At 33.5% G+C, this 16,095-nt stretch overlaps 1 protein-coding gene across 3 annotated transcripts in view; it reads left to right on the plus strand.

Annotated features, from left to right (window-relative positions):
• The window catches only part of SBF2 (SET binding factor 2), a 468,462-nt gene that overhangs the window by 283,214 nt on the left and 169,153 nt on the right, over positions 1 to 16,095 (plus strand). For all 3 annotated transcript variants that reach the window (XM_041730425.1, XM_041730423.1, XM_041730424.1), the window contains exons 15-16: positions 4,661 to 4,770; positions 6,616 to 6,765. In XM_041730425.1, the coding sequence (XP_041586359.1) occupies positions 4,661 to 4,770; positions 6,616 to 6,765 (260 nt within the window). The remainder of the gene's footprint in view (positions 1 to 4,660; positions 4,771 to 6,615; positions 6,766 to 16,095) is intronic.

Genomic DNA, 16,095 nt, shown 5'->3' on the forward strand with positions numbered 1-16,095 from the left:
GAGTTTTCCAAAACAGCTGCATCATTTTACATTCCAACCAGTAATGTATGGGCATTCTGATTTCTCCATATGCACTAATGTTGTAGAGCATCCTTTTATGTACTCACTTACCATTTTTATATCTTCTTTGGAGAAATATGTATTTAGATCCTTTATTCATTCTTAATTGGGCTACTTGCCTTTTATTATTAATTCATAAGAGTCCTATATATATTTTGTATACAAGTCCCTTATCAGATAATATAATTTGCAAATATTTTTTCCCATCCTATGGGTTGTCTTTCTTTATTGATTTTCATCTTCTTTTTTAGCTATTGAGAGAGTTGTGTTCAGGTCTCTGGTTATAATAGTAAAATTGCCTATATCTCATTTTAATTCTATCCATATTTTTCTTCATATATTTTGAAGATGATTTATTGGATGCAGATATATTTAGAAATATTATAGCGTCCTGGTGATTTATCCTTTTATCATTATGAAATGTTCTTGTCTCGTTCTTGTCTCTAGTAATGCTCTTGCCTTAAAGTATACTTTGATGTTTATATAGCTCTACCAAGATTTCCTTTCTTAATGTTTGTATGGTTTATCTTCTTTTATTCTTTTATTTTCAAACTTTCTAGGGCATTTTATTTTATTTTATTTTTGGGCCTTATATTTTATGAATGCCTCTTATAAACAGCATGTGGTTGGGTTTTTTTTAAAAACCAGTCTATCTTAGTATACTACTTCTATTATTGAATAATATTACTTTTATTTATATAAATGTAATTACTGATATACTAATGGCTTTAATGTAGTTTCCTGGGTTGGTTTTTTTCTATTTAATCTTCCTGCTTCATGTTTCCTCCTGCTTTCTTCCTTTCTTTTGGATTAATAAACTATTTTTTTAATTTAAAAAAATTTTATTTGAATTCAGTTCGCCAACATAGAGTATAAAACCTAGTGCTCAGGGAATCCCTGGGTGGCTCAGCAGTTTAGCGCCTGCCTTTGGCCCAGGGCGCGATCCTGGAGACCTGGGATCGAGTCCCACGTCAGGCTCCCGGCATGGAGCCTGCTTCTCCCTCCTCCTGTGTCTCTGCCTCTCTCTCTCTCTCTCTCTATGTCTATCAAAAATAAATAAATAAATCTTAAAAAAACAAAAAACAAAACCCTAGTGCTCATCTCATCACGTGCCCTCCTTAATGCCTGTCGCCCAGTTACCCCATCCCCCCACCTAATAAACTATTTTTCTTATTCCATAATTTATCTCTGTTAACTTGTTGTTTATATGTATGTTTATTGTTGTTTTAGAGGTTTACCTAGAGGCCATAGCACACATCTACTTTTGTCAGTTCGGCTTTCACCAGAAACTTTGCTGGTCAGCTTAGCCATCTGCCAGAGTCAACCCTGAGTTCTCAGCCTCCTGTGTATACCCAGTATTGGCAAATCTTCTGGGGAAAAAGTAGATGTGTGTGTTAACTCACCTCTATAGCTTCTTTTCCCTTGTCTGGAATTTTAGGTTCTCCAGTCCTTCTGCTTCTATAGGAATTTGATATATTTAAGAAGATCATTTTGCATTTTCTCTGACTTTTGTAATTTTTCTTGGTAGGAATTTTGGTTTGCTACAAACTATTCCATCATACCTTAGAAGTGAGGATAATTTTATTATCAATGGATAACAGTATAGTCATTGTATATTTATGTAGGAATGTTAATTTGCCATTCTTTTCCTTTTCTTAAATTTAAATTCAATTTGCCAACATAGAGTATAACACCCAGTGTTCATCTCATCATGTGCCCTCCTTAATGCCTGTCACCCAGTTACCCTATCCACCTATCCACCTCCCCTTCTGCAACCCTTTGTTTGTTTTCAAAGTTTTTGCCATTATTTTCTTAAGAATTAATAGCTTTTACTTAAGTGTTGATTGGACTTTAACATAGAGAGGGGATAGAGAAGGTAGACAAGTTAGGGTAAATAGTTATCTTTTGAAGGAGTTAGGTAACTTTAATATTCATAAGCTAGCTGAGTACTTTCTTTAAATACCTACGTGAAGAGATGAGAAATTGTTTAAAATTTAATTTACTTGAATTGTAGCCTTGTCTCAATATTATCTTTGTATAGTCTCTTTACTTTCCTCATTTTCAACCCATGTCAAATTCTTTCTTTAGATATATGTGGAGTATCTCATTGCAATCAGTGAGAGAGGTACACATAACTTAGTATTTAGCCCTGTGTATAAAATCTGAATGAATGAATGGATGAATGAGCCTATGTCCAACTTTCTGGTTCATTTGGGTTGATCAGAATCAGGATTTCCTTTGTACTAAAATTAAAAAATATGAATGTTTCATTTTACATGACACTCATTTAATATGACTGTAAAATTGCTCTGTATGAGGCATTCACATTTTGAGAGGTTAATTAGTTTCTACCCATTCTTTAGAGGAGCCAGACTAATGATGATTGGCTAGAACTAGCATTGGAAAGCCAAAGCTTTAGAAAGGAAACCCTGGTAAGTCAAGTACCCATAAACCAGAGTTGTCATCAGATGTTAGAAAGTGAGTACTAGAATGCCACAGCTGGGGATTTGGCTAATCTGAATATCAGTAACTCCAAGTGAAGAACTTTCTTCTGGGAGTGAACTAAGTCATAGTCTCAAATAATTCCCAGATGGTAAAAGACTTGCTACCAGAAAATCTGTTGTTGTTGTTTTTTTTTTTAAATAGCTTGCCCTAAAGAAAATTTAAAATACTGAAGAGATTTTAGAATTAAAAGTTTATAAACACAGGTTAAAGATGTTGCTCAATAAAGTGTGTGGTATTATTTGGATACTCTAAGAAGTTTCTTACTCTAAATATAGATAGATTTCTAGTTCAGCCTATTCCACTGACTTAACATGTGTGGGAAGCACCAGAGCACACAATTAAGAATGAACATTTCATACAGAAGTCATGTGAGATAATATATTTAACTATCATGATAATGCAGAATATATCAGTGTTGCATGATTAAAAACAATATGAAGAAAACTGGTAAAATTTGAGTTCTGTTGTCTAGTTAATTATATAGTGCCAGTTGATTTCCTGATTCTGATAAAGCATTATAGTTAGGTAAGATGTCACCATTGAGGGTAAGCTGAGTGATGAGTACATGAATCTTCTCTGTGCTATTTTGTAGCTTTTTGTGAGCTTAAAATTATTCAAAATAAACTTTTAAAAATGATTTAAAGGATATAAGATTTTATAGTAATGAAATGAAAAGGATGCTAATAAATAAGAGATGATAGTCTTTCTTCTTAGATATGAAGGAAGTGAAGGGATTATACCTTTAGATTCCAAGAGCAGCCATAAAATAAGAGATCTTAAAGAAAAAGCAGAATCAGACCTATAAATGTAGAGAACAAGGAGGGGTTTGGGTAAAATGGGTGAAGGGGAGTGGGAGATAGAGACTTCCAGTTATGAAATGAATAAATTACAAGAATAAAAGACATAGCATAGGGGCATCTCAGTGGCTTAGTTGGGTGAGTGTCTGCCTTTGGCTCAGATCATAATCCCAGGGTCCTGGGATGGAGCCCCCTATCAGGCTCCCTGCTCAGGGAGGATCTTGCTTCGCCCTCTCCCTCTGTCCACCCCGCCTTGTGCTCACTCATGCTCTCAGGTGCTCTCTCTCGCTCTCTCGCTCTCTCTCTTATAAATAAAATCTAAAAAAAAAAAAAAGAAGAAGAAGATATAATAAAGAATTCAATGATATTATAATAGCTAGACAGATGGTAGCTACACTTGTGGTAAACAAAGCATAATGTATTAACTTGTCAAATCACTAAGTTGTACACCTGAAACTAATGTAGCATTGTGTATTAACTACACTCAAATAAAAAGAAAAAAATATATAAAGAGTCTTTCTTTTTTAGCTTAGAATTATTGATACTACATGTTTTGTACCAATGATTTGGTAAAGTTCTTGGTGAAATTATACTTTTATTTAACTGACACTACTTTTATTTATATCCTTCTAATACTCTTTTAATAAGAAATTTATTCTAATTTTAGGCTATATATTAGTCTAGAATTATTCAATCTTATGGTAAAGGTGACTGGTACGTAGTTCATAGGACTAAAAAACTACTCCCAAGTTTATATAGTAATTCATAGGCCATAACCATTTCTCTTTTTGTATAGTGCTTTCTCAAGCCCCCATTACTCATATTTGTAGAATCTGATTTTTTTGTGGTATGTAGTTTTTCTTTGGTAATGTCTTAGAAATATCAGCTTCTTTTTTTGTTAGTAGCCCTCTCACGTGTAAGTATTAGCCACTTTTGTCATGATACTGTACCCCAAACACTTATCATTTTGTTTACAATTGAAGTTAAAAGTAGATGTTTACTTTTTCACAATCTTACTGTGCATTATGAATTAATTTGCATAAGAGTTTAGTTTGTCATTGGAATCTATCTTGTGAAATTATCCTTAAAAGCTGTTGACTAACCTGACACTTCAAAACCTAAATATGTAATCAAAGCCATGAAATGGAATACCTTTGATGCCATGCAACCATAAATTCTAAATGTTGGTCATGTAAATAGGTACAACCATATAAACTGTAAACAGTAATATTTCCTTTGCTTTTGTAATTGCTGAAGAAGTTTAATTTATGTGTGTTGTCTTTATATTCTTCTCCTAGTTTCAATAATGGATAAAGTGACAACAGTTTTCAACAGTGCACAGAGATTGGAAGTTGTTAGAAACTGCATCTCATTCATATTTGAGAATAAAACATTGGAGACTGAAAAGGTAATAAAATGCCTTCTTTCCCAAGTAAGCATTCATCATTTCCTTTTCAGATTTACATGTTTAGCGTGCAGAATGATCTCTTCTCTAATTACATCTCTATTCCTTATCAAGTGTCCTTTCATTGTTTTGATCATTTTATTTTAGTTTTTTAAAGATTTTTTTTTTATTTTATTTCAGAAGGAAAGAGCAGAGTGAGGGAGAGAGTACAAGTTGAGGGGAGGGATGGAGGGAAAGGGAAAAGCAGACTCCCCACTGAGCAGGAAGCCTCATCCCAGAGTTCTGGGATCATGACCTGAGCTGAAGGCAGACGCTTAACTGACTGAGACACCAGCTTCCCCTGATTTGATCATTTTAAATGAATTGTGTCTAAGATTTAAAATCTTAGCCACTCCAAAAAAATAAAATAAAATAAAATAAAATCTTAGCCAAGCATAGATAGATACATGGCTACCAGAAAAATATAGTGATTTTTTCCTTAAACATTTAAACATTGTTCTTTAAATCCTACTTTGACATATTACTTAGAAATTTAACATTTTATTTTATTTTATTTTATTTTTTTTATTTTATTTTTTTTAAATTTTTTTTTTAATTTTTATTTATTTATGATAGTCACAGAGAGAGAGAGGCAGAGACACAGGCAGAGGGAGAAGCAGGCTCCATGCACCGGGAGCCCGACGTGGGATTCGATCCCGGGTCTCCAGGATCGCGCCCTGGGCCAAAGGCAGGCGCCAAACCGCTGCGCCACCCAGGGATCCCGAAATTTAACATTTTAAATATAATTTTATTTATTGCAAAGAATCTAGTCAGAATAAGAAATGAATTATAAAAAAAGTGGTATTCAACTAAATGTGCCTCATTAAAGCATATTTTCTTGCCTTCTTTAAGAAAACATGTTAAATATAATGTAACCTTTTTATATTAGTGACTCATTATAGCTCTGAATATCTATTACGAGGGACTAAACCATGAAAAGAGTAACATCCCCCTTACACTTAGGGTAAATGACCCCAAGCCTTTTTAGGTTTTGACTTTTTTGGTTTCCATTTTGTCTTAGGCTTAAAGTGTTAAGACTTCTTTTTGTTTTCTTGCTTTCAGGTTTTACATCCTGTTTCTTGTACTTGCCTATAACAATATTATTATGCTCTCCTACACTCAGACTTCTTCCTTTCCTTCTTATTTGCTCCTCCAATCTGTATTTTTTAGGTTTACAAGGTTAAATAAGCTTGTTATTATTTTATATAAAGTACATTAACTAAGCTCTAAATGGTGAACTGGAAGAGACATTCTTCTGGGTGATGAAGTGAAAGAATTTTAATGCATAAATCTGGACATTTGTGTTTGTTGATCTGAGTCTTTTTTCTTTCTTTAATATGATAATGAAGTGAGATGAGGAGATGTAGAATTCTCTAGTCATAAATTAAAATTGACTAGTGATTAAATAACTGACCAATTTAAAAGTATAAAATTACCTGTGTTTCTTGTCATTTTAATTTTTCTTTCTGTTCTTGCCACAGAGATGTGGCCAGTTATTGAAAGAAGGCGTTTAAGTGTCATGAATGTTTTGGTGACCAAAGTTTTGTTGAGTTTTTTTCTTTAAAGTGAAGTTAATGTTTTTTGTTAACTTATAGTATAAATCAGTCTTATTTTTCACGCTGGCTTACAAATAAAAATAACTATAAACCTATCTATTTTATAATTATTCTTAATAGCAAATCAACACTTTTCTGTAAGTTTAATTCTAATATCTTTGTTAAGGTTTATTGTGTACACTTGAATTTTTAGTGTGATTGAAAGTTATTTTCCATTGAGACCTTTTGTTCACTTCTACTCTCTTGTCCTCAGACCCTTCCAGCTGCACTGAGAGCCCTTAAAGGAAAGGCAGCAAGACAGTGTCTCACTGATGAGCTGGGATTACATGTCCAGCAAAACCGGGCTATATTAGACCATCAACAGTTTGACTATATAATAAGGATGATGAACTGTACTCTACAGGTAATTTTTAGTTCTTTCAGATTATTTCTAATATTTGAGAATGCTTTTTATTTTCCCAGGAGATTCTGTAATTACTGATATGTCAAGTTCTTAAGCCTTCCATACATAGTGAATAGAATAAAGAATCGATATCCATAACATTTCTGTCAGAAACATTTATTACTTGTCATAAATAATGAGTTTTCATACTATCTTTGTATGCTCTTGAAGAATACTTTAAGCCAACAAATAGGTAAAAATAGGTTATTTTGTTCTTGAAGCAAGCCTTCTGAAAATGAAAAATTGTTTTTAAAACTGTTTTATATTACATAATGTTAGATTATTTAATAATTAAAAAAAATAATTAAAAAAACAAAAAGATTATTTAATTACTTAATTTTTTATTTCATTCAGTTTTTAGTAGTACTATTAAGGGAGATGATAATGAATGATGGATAATCCAAATTATAAATGAATTACTCAATTAGATAATTGCTAAGCACCATACATATAAATAAGGTCAAAAAATACTTCTAGTTGGCGACAAAATATATATGTTATCTTACAGAAATAAACTTCCCATAGAATAATGAAGAGAGTTTAGGAGAAGCTAATAATAAGATTTCCCCATCCTCTCTCACATGTTAGATACTGACATTGGCATCATATTGTTTATAGGTGATACAGAAATTATTTCTCAAACATTTTGCACAGAAGAAAAAAATGTAATTAAATAATTAAGAATTCAAAGACTATCTGTGGGACTCTGAAGTAAACAAAGTGCATGTTTAATTCTGTTAGATTGGAAAATGAGAATTACTAGGTATAATTAATAATGAAATTTCTGGATGAAAGAAGGCCTAGATAAATGGAAAGATACACCATGTCCATGGATTGGAAGACTCGATATTGTAAAAATATCATTTCTTCCCAAAATAATCAATAGAGGCAATGCAATTTCCATCAGAATTCTAACTAGAAGAGCAAAAGCCTAAGAATTACCAACACAGTCCTAAAACAGCAACAACAAACTTTGGGAATTGGTCCTGTTAGATACCAAAAATTAGTTTAAAAGAAGACATATCAAAAAAATAAATAAAAAATAAAAATAAAAGAAAACCTACAAATGGCCAAAAGGTACAGGAAAATGTATTCAACATCACTAATCATTAGAGAAATGCAAATCAAAATCACCGTATCACTTCACATTTGTTAGAATGGCTATTATCAAAAAGATAGAAGATAAGAAGGATGTGGAAAAAAGGGAACCCTTGTGCACTGTTGGTAGGAATGTAAATTGATACAGACACCATGAAAAACACAAAAGTAAAATCAGAGCATTCCAACAATCCCACTTCTGAGTATGTCAGAGGAAAACAGGTATTGAAAGGTATCTGCACCCCCCATGTTTACTGCAGCATTTTTAACAATAGCCAAGATGGGAAAACAGCGTGTCTATCAACAGATGGATAGAAAAAGAAGATGTGGTATATAAAAGCAAGGAAATTATTTAGCCATGAGAAAGAAGGGAGTCCTGCCATTTACAATAACATGGATAGCTGTTGAAAGCATCATGATAAGTGAAATAAGTCAGACAGAGAAAAATAAATACTGCATGGCATAACTGATATGTAGAATCTTTAAAAAAAAAAAAAAAAAAAGGTCAAACTTTTAGAAACAGAGAATAGAAAAGTGGTTGCCAGGGCATGAGGAATGGAGGAAATAGAAGTTGGTAAGGAAAAAAAAAAGAAGTTGGTAAGAGATGCAAATTTTTACCTATTTGTTGACCAAGGCCTAGGGACCTAACATAAAATGTGGTGACTATAGTTGATAAAACTGTATTACATACTTGAAATTTGCTAAGAGAGTACAACTTAAATATTTGCATCAAACAATAACAAAATATAAATATGGGACTCCTTTTACAATGTATGCATATGTCAAGTCACCACGATGTACACTTGAAATATTTTACCATTTTATTTATCAATTATACCTCAATAAAACTTAAAACAATTTTTAATTAAGACTGTAGAAATCAAAGACAGTATGGTATCGGCACAATCATAAACAGATTGACCAAAAGAACAGAATATAGAACAGAGTTCCTAAACGGATGTTGATAGATAATAAACAGAGGTACACATATATGGGAATGTGATTTATGACAAAACTGACATTTCAGATCAGTGACAGAAGAATGAAAAATTTAATAAATAGCTGAGAAAATTAGGTGGCCATGTGTACAAAAAAAATGTACAGATACCTTACTGGTGTTTGTATATCACACTATATACTAAAAACAGTTTCATGAGGATTAAAGATTTAAATATGAAAAGACAACCTGTACAATTTTTCAAACAAGCTTTAAAGGAGATATCCTTGACATTGGGATAGGAATAGATTTGTTACGCAAGTCACAAATAGCGCTGATCTTAAAAGAAAAGATTGATAAATTTGGCCACATTAAAATTAAGAACTTCTCTTCATCAAAAAAAAAACATAAAGATAGTGAAAATGCAAGCCTCAGAGTGAGAGATGTTTGCAAAGCATATAATTGCTGACAGATTAGAGCTCAGATTATAAAAACTCTTACAAATCAATAAGAAAAAGGCAACAAATTTTTAATGAGCTAGAGACTTTAAAAAGTATAAAAGTATCTCAGAATAAAGGAAACCCACTTGGTCAGTAAGAGAGGCTACTCCTTCATCACAGTTCTGGAAAGAGAAGATATGTGCAGCTAAGTTGATCAGAGCCCAGGTGAACCCATCAGAGTTGCAGTGGAGCTGTAACCCCTGAAATGTGAACAAGAAATAAACATTTTTTTCTTATAAGCCACTAAGATATTGAGGTTAAATTATCTAGAAAAAAGATCTATGTCGATAATTGATGAAGTGTAAATTAATTAATTAATTAAAAATATCTTGTTTATTTATTCATGAGAGACACACACAGAGAGAGAGAGGCAGAGACACAGGCAGAGGGAGAAGCAGGCCCCACGCAGGGAGCCCAATGTGGGACTTGATCCTGGGACTCCAGGATCACACCCTGGGCCAAAGGCATGCGCTAAACCACTGAGCCACCCAGGGATCCCCCGAAGTGTAAATTTAAATCATGATGCTAGCCTTTTACATTCACTATTTTATAATAATTTAAAAATCAGAATACCAAGTATTGGTAAAGTTATGGAACAAATGGAATGTGTAAACTTTGCTAGTTAGAGAGTAAAATGGTATATAATTCCTTTAGAAAATTTAGTAAGATATAAGACAGTAAGAAATAAGATAATTTGTTATTTTCCTATGAAGCTGAATATGAACTATTCTGTGACCCAATGATTCTCATTTTTTAGGAAGGAAATCATGGAAGTACCTTTATGAGAAGAATAAAACATAATAAATTTGACCTAAATAAAGCTATGCGTTTTGTTACTTTGCTGCAGTTTCTTTGGTATTATAATTATAGAGAACAAAGGAATTTGATTAACAAATGGAGGTCTCTAGAAGCCCTAAAGTTCGGTAATTTCTTGATACCCTGTGATTGCTGATAAAACTACAAAAACTGTTTTAGAGAGCTTTTTTTTCATTAGAACTTTTTGTGCTATTTATTAACTGAGGAATTAAGTTTTAAGGTTTCTTTAAACTTAATTTTAGCATATACCTATTAGTCATTTATAGAATAGTGAGGTACCCTCAGGCTATGAATATTTTCCTTTTTCACTTTAATAATCATATTTCTGAGGAGAAAAAGGCATGGATTTTTTTTCAGCTTTCAAATACACCTGGACTGGGGCACTCAATATTTTTTTAATTCAATATTTCATAAATACATAAAAACAGATACTGCCTTTATTCCAGCACATGCTGTTGTTTAACGTTGTATAGAGGCTTCTCAGATATAAATGGGTTCACATGTGACATTCTTATTTTGATAGGTTATTTATTACTAACTTGGGATTTGTTAGTATTTATATTCTTGTTGCAACAATGTTACTTGTGGGGATTTAACGTGACATTCTGAACATTTTTTACAAAAAGCGTAGAGTTTCAAGGCAGAGAGGCCAAACATCTGTGTTGGTATTTTAAGAAAGAAACCTTAACTAAATGAACTAATTTTTAGCTAGCAATTTGAAAACTTTAGTAATTTTGCTTTTCGTGATTTTGAAGTTATTCTGTCCTTCCCTGTCCTCAAGGGGAAATTAAGTGGAATTTGAGTACTGCAAGGGATTATTTTATTTATTAGGTTCTTTCAATGCCAAGGAAATTTTTTAAAGGACTGGTTTACAAAGGCTATATAGATTATTCCTATATATCATCTCATTTCAAATAACTAATCATCTTTTGGGTGCTTTTATAACTGAGATTACTATAAATCTCTCCAAAAATATCATGGCCTTAACTCTTTCATTTTTAGCAAATACATGATTAAAACTTCATGTGTCAAGATCTTAGCTAAAGTTTTTTAACAATAAATTATAATTTAAAAACCTGTGATGTCCTCCATTTTCAGCATCATAAACAACTGCATGCTAGAGGAACCCTCTGACTAGTATAGTAGAAATAGATCTTAGAAAAATTGTATAAAAAAAAAGAAAAACAGCCATGTGATTTGGTACATTGTTTTTTCTAAGAAGAAAAGCAAATTTCTAATAGGCTCTTTTTCTACTCTCAGGAAAGGGACAAATATGGAAAACCAAATTCTCAGCAATTAGCAATTAGGAAAACCAAATTTGTGAGCACAATTAAGCATTGGCCTCTACAAGGAGAGCTGTTTGACCCTGAGAGTTTTGAAATAGGCTAAGACATTAAAAGGGGAATAAAATAATTCCTATTCAATAGCATGCGTCTCCCTTTGTCTCTAGAAGAATCAGTTGTAAATCTTTCCTGGAAGAATGTATCCCCAATTTAAGATTCAGGACTCCCACAGATTAAATTCAATAAAATATGAACTCACTATTTTAAAATGACCAAATACCAGGGAAGTGAGCCAGTATGAATTAGTGTCAACAGAAACAACCAACAACAGATTTATATACTAAAAGACCCTATTTTGGAATTATCCAACTTGAACATAAAATTAAAATATTTAAATAAGTATATAATTGAATATATAATTAAAATATTTAAATAAATAAATGAGTACAAAATAAGCTAATAACCAGAAACTAATAAAAATGGCCATGTGAATTTATATAATCACCGAAAGTAAAAATTTAGAGGATGTGGAAAACTCAGTATTGTTAAGATGTCTGTTCTCAGCAAATCAATCTATAGGTTAAATGCAATTCCAATCAAAATTGCAACAAATCTTTCTAGAGATTGACAAGTTGACACTGTAATTTATATGGAAATGCAGAGGACTTAGAATGGCCAAAAAATCTTGAAAAAGAACAAAATTGGATGACTTGCAGTACCTGATTTTAAGACTTAACAACCCACAGTAATCAAGACAGTGTGACACTGACATAAACATCAACAAGTAAATCAGTGGAAAAGAGTGCCCAGAAATAGACACACATTTATGGAATTTTTAACAGAAGCACCAAAACAACCTGATAGGGATAGGAAAACTTTTTCCATAAATAGTATTGGAATAACTGAATATCCACATGAAAAAAAGAATCTCAACCTCTGTGTCACATCAAACACAAGGATAACTTTGAGGTAGAGTATAGACCTAAACATAAAATATGAAACCATAAAGCTTTTAGGGGAAAGCATGGAACAATCTCATGACTTCGCAATGAGCAACAATTTCTTAGATCACAGAAAGTGATAAGCAAAAAAGGAAAAAAAATTATCATTATATTTCATCAAAATTAATACTTATGCCCCTCAAAAGACTGTATTATGAAAATGAATAGGCAAAACTGGGGGAAAATATTCCTGACATATATATGTGGCAAAGAACTGGTATCATGTTTATATAAAGAACTTCTACAACTTAAGAAACCAAGCAAAACAATTCTTAAAAATGGAAAATTTAAACAGATTTTCACAAAGTAATGTGTGAATAGTCAATAACCACATGAAAAAGGTCTCAATATCTTTAGTCATCAGAGAAATACAATTGAAAATCACTGTGAGATAGTACTGTATAACCCACCCTTAGGCTAAGATTAGACTGACAAAACCAAATGTTGGTGATGTTGTAAAGTAACTGGAAGTCTCATACTTTATTGTTGAGAACATAAACTGGTACAGGCACTAAAGAAAATAAGTCTGAGAGATTCTTATAAAACTAAGCATATGGGGATCTCTGGGTGGCTCAGCGGCTTGGCGCCTGCCTTTGGCCCAGGGCGCGATCCTGGAGTCCCGGGATCGAGTCCCGCGTCGGGCTCCCGTCATGGAGCCTGCTTCTCCCTCCTCCTGTATCTCTGTCTATCATAAATAAATAAATAAATAAATCTTTAAAAAAAAAAAAAAACAACTAAGCATATACCTATTCTGTGATCTGACAATTTATAGATGTCTGCTGTTTATTTTGAAATGGCACTAAAAATAATATGGATTAATGGATAGATAGATGGATAAATAAATAATAAAGCAAGTCTAGTTAACTGTTCATGATATAATCTAAGAGGAAATGTACAGGTGTTCAGTATAAAACTCAACCTTGATGTATGTTTGAATTTATTGCTATAAGTAAAAAAATACATAATTACAAAAAATGGATAGGTTAAATATCACATGTATGATGCTGCTGAGGCATTCATATTAATGACCCAGTCATTCTTATTACTGGTGGTCTGCACATATAAGTGGTGGATTTTCACTGAGATTTCTACTTCATGACCACCACTACACTTTGCCCTTGGCCATGGGCCCACAGCCTTGTGATGAATCAGCCTGTTTTGGCAGAAGGAGTTGCAAGCCTTCAGGTTATTGGCTCTGTGCTGTATGTCTGCTTATTCCTATTTATCGGGAAGCTGGAACAGTTCCCTATGACCATACATTGTGGGTGGGCAGACATGGTGGCATCTACTCTCACTAGCATGGCTGGAGATGGAGAGATTTTAAGGACACTCATGCACTGTTCGTATATATGAGGTAGCAAATTTGGGGATTTTGTTCAGTGCTGTCATCTGAATGTATCCTCCCAGATTCATATGTTGGAAACTTAACCCCCAAGGGGATGGTTTTAGGAGGTGAGGCTTTGGGGAGGTGATTAGGTCATGAAGATGGACCTCTCATGAATGAGATTAATATTTATAAAAGAGAATCAACAGAGCTCCCTTAGTCCCTTCCACGATGTAAAGATATGAGAAGTCTACAACCCGGAAGAGGGCCCTCAGCTGACCATGCTGGCAGTCTGATCTTGAACTTCCAATCTCCTGAACCGTGAGAACTAAATGTCTATCGTTTATAAACCACTCAGTCTGTGGTAGTTTGTTATGGCAGCCCAGAACAGACTAACACATTAAGAGTTTATTAATCAGTAGAATACATCTTACTTAATCAGGATAAGTTTTTTACTTCTTTCATCTCTTCTCTTCCTTCATTTACTAATTTCTACTGTATACTAGTCTCTATACGAGATATGGAGGTACACTTCATACTGAAATGATTAAGAAAGATATCCTAGTTCTTAAGGAGTTTGCAATCCAAAAGGAAAATCTCACAGGTAAACATATAATATAGTAGGAGATGTACTGTGTAAAAACACGTAACGCTATTACAGGATTACTAGATTTTGAGCGGGAAGGACATGGTCACAGAAAGCATTTGTCAGACAGAGGTTGAAAGAGTATTCCAGATAGAGGAAGTTGTTAGTAGAAAAAAAAGTATAGAAAAGGGCCTGTGTTTTTAAAATTTGAAAAATATTAATGTGATACCAAATGTATGGTAGAAAGATGTTGGGAGATGAAAGAAGTCGATAGAATAATTTCTGGTTAAAGTGAACAGATTAAATATGGACATTTGGTTTCAGCTATGACCTCAAACCTTAGTAAAACAAAAGTAAATGATTTTTTAAAATGTAGAAACCCACAGGCAAAACAGGAAAGGAGACAAGAGCAATGACATTTTAGATACTGGAAAGCTAATGGTGAATGATTTTAGTTAGCCTATTCAAGACAGCTTTTTCCTAATTGATGGTTGCAAAAGCCTTGACGAACCCAAATTGCAGAACTGCAAAAGGCTCAGGGATTGGGGACATAAAGTTATCTCTGAAAACAGGAGGTTTAGTTGGGGCTAAAATTTAAAAAAAGGATTGGTTGAAAGTCCCCTTAAGATGCAGTTGGGTTGCCCTTCTAGATCATTTTTCAGTTCTGTATAAACAGCCAGCTACCCCTTCTTTACCCTGGTAGAATATTAGAGGTTTGTTTGTGTATGTATGTATGTATGTATTTTTAAGTTTTTTAATTTATTTATTCATGAGAGACAGAGAGAGAGAGGCAGAGACATAGGCAGAGGGGAAAGTAGGCCCTGGGCAGGGAGCCCGATGTGGGACTCAATCCTGGGTCCCCAGGATCAGGCCCTGGACTGAAGGCAGTGCTAAATCACTGAGCCACTCAGGCTGCCCTGTGTATTTATTTTTAAGAGAGAGGACATCACTAGACTGGGAGACCCTAGGCCTGGCTGAGGAAATTTTGATTTTCTGCAAACAGGGGAGTTAAGTGAATGACAAATACTGAGAACACCAGTAGACTTTCTCCCTTCTGCTCCCAGAACTCTGGCAACTTGTCCTCAAGTCAGGAAATTGGACAATAGCTCTTTGAGAATTGTGGCCAGCCAGAGAGAAAAAGATCTTACCAAAGATACTGAGATTAGGAGTTTCTCAACAAAGTAGCTCAACTGGATCATGCTAAAATGAAGTTTGCAGTCAACAAGCTTCACCATGTACACATTCTTTTTATTTTGTCATTCTTTACTTTACTTTGTGTAAAGTATGACCGAAGCAGAAGAGGCCACTAAAGTAAAGTCAGCTCCTACCATTGTTCCTCAACTCTGCTTTCGTTCCCTACTCTCCCTTCTGAGAGAACCATCTAATCATTATTCATAATTGTCTGTGCTTCTCCTTCTTGGATATGTGTATCACTGTGATGGCCTCAGACAACCTCAGCATTCTTTTGCTCAGAAACTGGGTTAGCCACAGTCATTACTACCTTCTGGAAATAAGCCCAACGAAATTAAATAATTTTTCCAAATCACAGAGTTTATAAATTGAAGAGGTGAATTCTGAATCTAGTTTTTGTTTTTATTTACTCTGTGCCTTTAGCTCACTGATACTGTGTCCTTCAAAACACGATAGGTGGCAGTTAGATGCTCTATAGCTAAATTTAAGTGTAGATCAGAAGACTGTATTCTGGAAACTTGTGGATATTTCTTTTTCAAGTTTTTAGAATAACAG

Source organism: Vulpes lagopus, chromosome 15, assembly GCF_018345385.1.
Source record: "Vulpes lagopus strain Blue_001 chromosome 15, ASM1834538v1, whole genome shotgun sequence".
Lineage (NCBI taxonomy): Eukaryota > Metazoa > Chordata > Mammalia > Carnivora > Canidae > Vulpes > Vulpes lagopus.